Source organism: Branchiostoma belcheri, unplaced genomic scaffold (genome assembly GCF_001625305.1).
Source record: "Branchiostoma belcheri isolate BF01 breed outbred unplaced genomic scaffold, Haploidv18h27 scaffold123, whole genome shotgun sequence".
Lineage (NCBI taxonomy): Eukaryota > Metazoa > Chordata > Leptocardii > Amphioxiformes > Branchiostomatidae > Branchiostoma > Branchiostoma belcheri.
In genome coordinates, this window is record NW_017802636.1 from 871,421 (window position 1) to 877,859 (window position 6,439).

General features: G+C 40.2%; 1 protein-coding gene across 1 annotated transcript in view; it reads left to right on the forward strand.

The window, feature by feature from the left end:
• LOC109463173 (ALK tyrosine kinase receptor-like) overlaps positions 1-6,439 on the forward strand; it is a 30,871-nt gene that overhangs the window by 10,487 nt on the left and 13,945 nt on the right. The window contains 5 exon segments of the mRNA XM_019759887.1: positions 533-610; positions 1,118-1,304; positions 2,252-2,342; positions 3,123-3,187; positions 3,776-3,905. Of these exon segments, the coding sequence (XP_019615446.1) occupies positions 533-610; positions 1,118-1,304; positions 2,252-2,342; positions 3,123-3,187; positions 3,776-3,905 (551 nt within the window).

Here is a 6,439-nt window from a genome sequence, read left to right on the forward strand (position 1 = left end):
GATTGAAAATTGAAGAAAATGTCTCATTTGGTAGAGGTAATATTTTGCATCTGAGAAAGGGTTGACACTGTTCAGATATCCTGTAATACATTGTATATTAAAACAAGTAGCGGGAAGTAAAGACCAGTCATTGTACAAAAAGATATTACAGTTGACCAGTCATATAAAAAAGTTATTGCAGTTGCCCTGTCAAATGAAAAGATATTGCATTTGACCAGTGATATTTGAGTTAATATGAAAACACATTTCACCAGACCATTCCTAATTGACCTGGTATGAGAAGATATCTCAGGTTACTTGCAATATCTTCTAATCAATTCAGAGGAGTTAGTGCACAAATGTTGATTGATGATAGCAATAAAGCTCTCTCGCCCAATAGATATGATGTCCGAAATTTTACATGATTACTTGGAAAATGGTCATTCAAAAGCCCCCCCCCACCATATATAGAACATAAACATGGTGGTTGATAGAGCACCAGATGAGGCCAAGATAAGTTTGTTTGAAATCTCCATCTTATTATCTATTTCAGACATTTCAATCTTGGCAGCTGTCATCTCGTCTATTGTACTGTTTGTCCTGATCCTGGCAATCCTGGCAGTGGTGTTTGGTAAGTATCCATGTACAGGTGTTTCCTCCTCCACATCTTAGTTTTCAGCACCACAGACAGGTACTACAGAGGATTCCGCATATTTGTATAGCCCATTTGTCAGCGCATTTTATACAGTTACCTGGCATATGCGATAGTCCGGAATAGCGCTGATGGCACACAAGACAAACAATGCACTCACGATCTCGTATGCCACAACTTTATTCGTAAAAATGTATTCATGGTACAGTACAAATATAGAAAATCTGAACTGTCTTTTTTTATCTTTCCACGGCACAAATATAACGAGAGTTGTTAAAAATTGATCTTCATAATTCAACGTTACAGCCGATATCCTCTCAAAAATTATGCTACAGTACTAGGAAGAGCAAACCAGGGTTCTAAATATAAATGCCTTGCCTTGCACATTTCCTTATGAGTAACTGTGGAATGCCTTTGAGCTTGTACATTTACTTCATGATATCATACAAAGTAAAGTATCAAAGAGACAAACATTTTTCCCTGCAGTGTACCGCCGTAAGCAGAAGCAGCTGAAGGAGGCTCGTCAGGAGATTCAGAGCCCAGAATATCAGCTGAGTAAGCTGAGAAACCACACCATCATCACCGACTATAACCCCAACTACACCTTTGGAGGCAGCCAGGTCACACTAAACGACCTTCATGAGATCCCTCGGGACAAGCTATCCCTTATCAGGTTTGATTCACCACTTTTTGTACTGTACACTAGAGGGTACTGGCTTACAAAGCCACTAGAGTCAACTTAATCTTGGGGGTGCTTGGTTTTGTATCTTTGGTTTTCCTCCTGAATCTCAATCTCCTGGACTCCAATCAAGCATCACTGCTCATACCGTGGATAGTTTCAAGTTTTGAAAAAACAATCCACCAATCTTCCACCCAGCAGATGCTGCTGAAAACCTGACTGTTGACCTGTTTTGGTCATTAAAGTATGGTTTATAACTGTAAGTTGTAGAACATGGCTTATACAATGTATCTGTAATCACACTGACATTGGTATCTATAAAGAATATGGGTTGTTGTGTTTTTACTTGTAAGGCCACACCAAGTAAATTTTATGGATGACGTCCTTTGGAGACCCTATATCTAATGCGAGAGGGCGAAAAAAACACAAGAAGGGCCCTTAAAAACAAGATGCCTAGATTAGAAATATACTAAGAGACGACAAATGTTAGGACACAAATTGAATGAGGTGACACAGATTAACAAGCAAGAAGTCTTTTATTCATCATCAAAACAGCAATAAATCAGGTGGAACAGCAGTTGTCGTCCTGTCCTGTTTCTTTCACATTTTTGCAGGCCTGCAGAAACAAAGCATGTGCTCTTTACCCATTTCCCGTTACGGGTTTTACATCAATCTAACGATTTGCGGCACTGTCGTGACTCTTTGGTCATAGTTACAGGAAGCGGAATTTCTTGGGTTTTTTTCTAGGAACAGGCCAAAACCAATGCGCGCGCGGACGTCATCCATAAAATTTACTTGGTGTGGCCTAACAGTTATCTCTTTTGAGAATATTGATATTATGTCTCAATATGAACATATTTAAGTGTCTTATTTTTCATCCTCTTTTTAGATTCTATTATACAAGTATGATTTGAGTACCTTATTGGAAATTCTCTTCACAGACCTCTTGGCCAGGGTGCCTTTGGCGAGGTGTATGAGGGGATGTTGAAGAGCATGCCTGGGGAGAAGCCACACCTTGCTGTGGCTGTAAAGGTAAAGGTCCCAGACTTCTGCCCCTCGTGCTATGCTATATACCTAAAACTGAGTATGTTGCTTGTGTACCTGTTACAGTTAAAGGATACGTTGTCAAGTACGATAAGACTCCTTATAAAAACAGTTGTATAACTGACATTTCAAATGCAGTGGAGTGTAGCAGATCTGCAGTAATGAGATCCATCCAAGGCCTGAAGGCTTCTGTCAGAGTGAGGTTTCCTCCACCCCCACATAAATCAATGATTTCTTTGCCAGACCAGTTGTATTGATTCTTAGATTTTCTCAGGGAAATCATGCACTATGCCAACATGATACAAAAGTTTTCCACAGGAGCCAAATTGTGATCTTTTAATTCTTTTTTTTCTTCAAATAGAAAAAATTAAGTAGCAAATCCAAGAACTAAGAAATTAAATTGGCATTGCCATAAGGTCATATAATCTGAATTTGAAAGATGCTAAATGGCACTCTAGCTATAACTTGAATGATGTCTTCCTGTCAGACATGTACAATTATTCTTGACAAATGAAAACTAGCACATCACAATCAGAAAAGGGGAAATAATGTGATCTGATGGTGACCTCCATGATCCCATATCTTTGAGTTTTATTCTATACCTATCTAATAGTATTTTACTATGCTACTTATTGTTACCTACTAGTATTTGCCATACAATGTACCCTGTACAATTGTCGTGCAATAAAGTTCTTCTATCTTTGAGAATTTGCTATATTGACAATCTCTGCATGTCTATGTCGGTAACATGGCTTTGTTCCTTAACAGACACTTCCTGAGCTGTGCTCTGAACAGGACGAGATGGACTTCCTGATGGAGGCTCTCATTATCAGGTAAGCACTGGGAGACACATTTGTATTCAGAGTGTGCACTTCTGCAGGAAAGTACCAGATCAATAGCATCTATTGTTCCTGTGATGAATGTTGTTTTACAAAGGGTTCTTTACATTGAGGATGTGGTTGCTGGTTTAATCATGTTTCCACCATTTAGTAATTATAGACGAGTCATTTCTAGGAGGCCACATCTTCTATGCACTCCAGCTGGGATGGCAGAATTTAGTATCTTGGACTCATTACTGATTGCAATGTTCATTTCTTTAAATAGACAAATCTTCATGCTGTTCATTTTGCACATTTTCCATTTTGTAAGCAAAATGTTAATATGATATTGTGATATTTTACTCTCTGAGCCTTGTAGATCTGCTCAACAATTACTTTTAAAGCATTAGGCAATGTGAAAATGACAGAATAAAGCAGACACATTCAACATGCTGGGTCCAGAAGTATGTGGAACAGAACAATTTGAAAATACATCTATTTATGGAATTCGGAAGATGTGTGATTTTGTGAAATGCTTTGTCTTTGGTAAAGTAACGTTAGCTGATTATGATTGATATTTTCCATCTACCTGTTTCCTTGTAGTAAGTTTGACCACCCCAACATTGTGCGGTGCATTGGGGTGTGCTTCAAGCAGTCACCAAGGTTCCTTATCCTGGAACTCATGAGTGGGGGCAACCTTAAGAACTTTGTCCGAGAAAACAGGCCCAAAACTGTGAGTTTACCCTCCTTCAGACAGATTACAGGCAACCTGTACAGCAGTAACTGCAATATGTGTCTGCATGGTGTTTTTCCAGATTTGAAGGGAAGAAGGTGTATTTTCCATGTTTGTGATGCAAATTCACACAGTTACTGTTAGTCAGTTGCACAATCACTGTTAGCATAGGTAATTTGCAATGGTACATTATTACCTCCATGAAAATGGAGGTATTGTTTTTGGCCTGTCTGTGTGTGTGTGTGTGTGTGTTTGTGTTTCCGCACATGACCTTGGTACTGCAGCAGAACTTCAGGTTTTTGTATCTTTTGTCCTGAACAAGCTATGGTCTTGACTTTTTGGTGACAGATAGCTTATCCTGTCAGGAATAAGTGGCGTAAGGTCTCGGACCGGAGTTTCCCTCCGTATTTCGAGCAATTTGACACCCTCAGCCCGACGGGCTGTCATTTCTGTACTAAACGCGGGTGGGAATTTTTCACTCTCTTGGTGGAAAGGGGTGCCGTGCCGCTTATCAATACACTTCATTGATATTTTCTGCGCCCAATTTATTTAGGGGTAAATAAGGCACATCAAAGTACATTTTTAAATAAGGGGTCATTTTTTTCGTCATTTTTAACCATGGCTGCATGGAAAAACCAATTTTCCCAGGGTAACGGCTTAGTACTCGAAGAAGCTCAGAACCTAGTGTTTCCAAAATTTGAATTTAATTAAAATCGATGCGATAAGTTTATCGCTATCTTCGATGGCCCGAACACACCCACAACGCATATAGAACGTACCATCCCGGCGGTCAGGCGAAAACGCCACATAACCATCCGCGCGGACTGATACCAGGAAGTCTTCGCTGGACCACCAACATTACGCCACCTATAAAGGCTACAACTAACAGGCTTTTCAGAAAATACAAAGATATGTACACAGATATTACGATTTCAGGGATATCGCGGCCAAAACATACCATACAAAGTCACGTTTCCGGCGATTTACTGCGCACTTACTTAGACTCTGGTCAGAATTAAACTCCGACCCGGAACCTTAAGGAGATTAATTTTCATTAAAAATTTTTAATATTCTTCAGAAACATTATATCTATCATATATCCAAATTTGGCTTGTATGCGATCATTACTTTTCCCGCGGCAGCGGTTTAAAGTCATATGAAAAACACTGTGTTCTATGGCTACTTTTGCCAAGACGCGGCGCCTAGGCAGCTTTACAATGGAGAAATTAAAAAGTACCGTTTTTGGGGGTTTCGCTTTTCTCAAATCAGTTAAAACGGAAGGAAACGCCCGCTCTGGTCATTGGCTAGGGATAGATGTGGTTTTATCGTCCTTTCAGTGCTGCATACTTGCGGGAAACCTCTTTAAAGTTGGGATCGATGACGTCACGCAGTGACGTCATGCGTTGTCCAAGTTAAACAGCAGGGGGTCGCGTTTTTGCTTCACCGCTTTACATTAAAATGAAGAATACGTCAGATTTTGACCTTGAGTGATAGAACTGAGCTCGCACTTTCCGAATCAAACGAGTCCGACACCAAACTCTTCACTACTTTACCGTGAATGGCCTATTAAGTAGCACAGCGCACCTTAAATGTGTGAAACACTGCGTTCTTACGAGGCGCAAAACACAATCTGGGTGATGCTGCCGTGGCTAAGGAGCGATTAGTTGAAATAAATGCTGCAAAGTTGCGTGAAGTACTTATTAGGCTATCACTTAACACCAGCCAACGAAAAGAAGTTCGCGATTTTAAGGAGCCCTGAACCGAAAATCAGAAAACCTAGTTTTGCCTTAAATAGGCCTAAAACACTCGAATTTTGCTGTAAAATGTCTGTTGTAGTCACCATAAATGGAGAGACTTGGCCGAAGTTATGCGGAAATCAAATTTAGAGGTCGACTCACGTGAAATGACATAAAAAGTGAATTCATTTGAGAACATTTTATCGTCCAGAAACGATTAAAATTGCCCTTCACGGAGATTCGGCAAAGGGGGAGGGGGGCGCCTAGGACCCGACATACATATCCGGACTTTTGGACCCCAAAACAGTAAAATGATGCATTTTTTTTGCAGAATCTGACAGCTTCGGCTGGAAACATTATAATCAATCGAATTTACGTCATCGATGACGTCATTTTCTGCGCATGCGCCGTCTTCTTAAGGTCTCGGACCGGAGTTTCCTTCCGTATTTTGAGCAATTTGACACCCTCAGCCCGACGGGCTGTCATTTCTGTACTAAGCGCGGGTCGGAATTTTTCACTCTTTTGGTGGAAAGGGGTGCCGTGCCGCTTATCAATACACTTCATTGATATTTTCTGCGCCCAATTTATTTAGGGGTAAATAAGGCACATACAAAGTACTATTTTAAAGTAAGGGTCTATTTTTTTCGTCATTTTTAACCATGGCTGCATGGAAAAAACCAATTTTCCCAGGGTAACGGTTTAGTACTCGAAGAAGCTCAGAACCTAGTGTTTCCAAAATTTGAATTTAATCAAAATCGATGCGATAAGTTTATCGCTATCTTCGATGGCCCGAACACA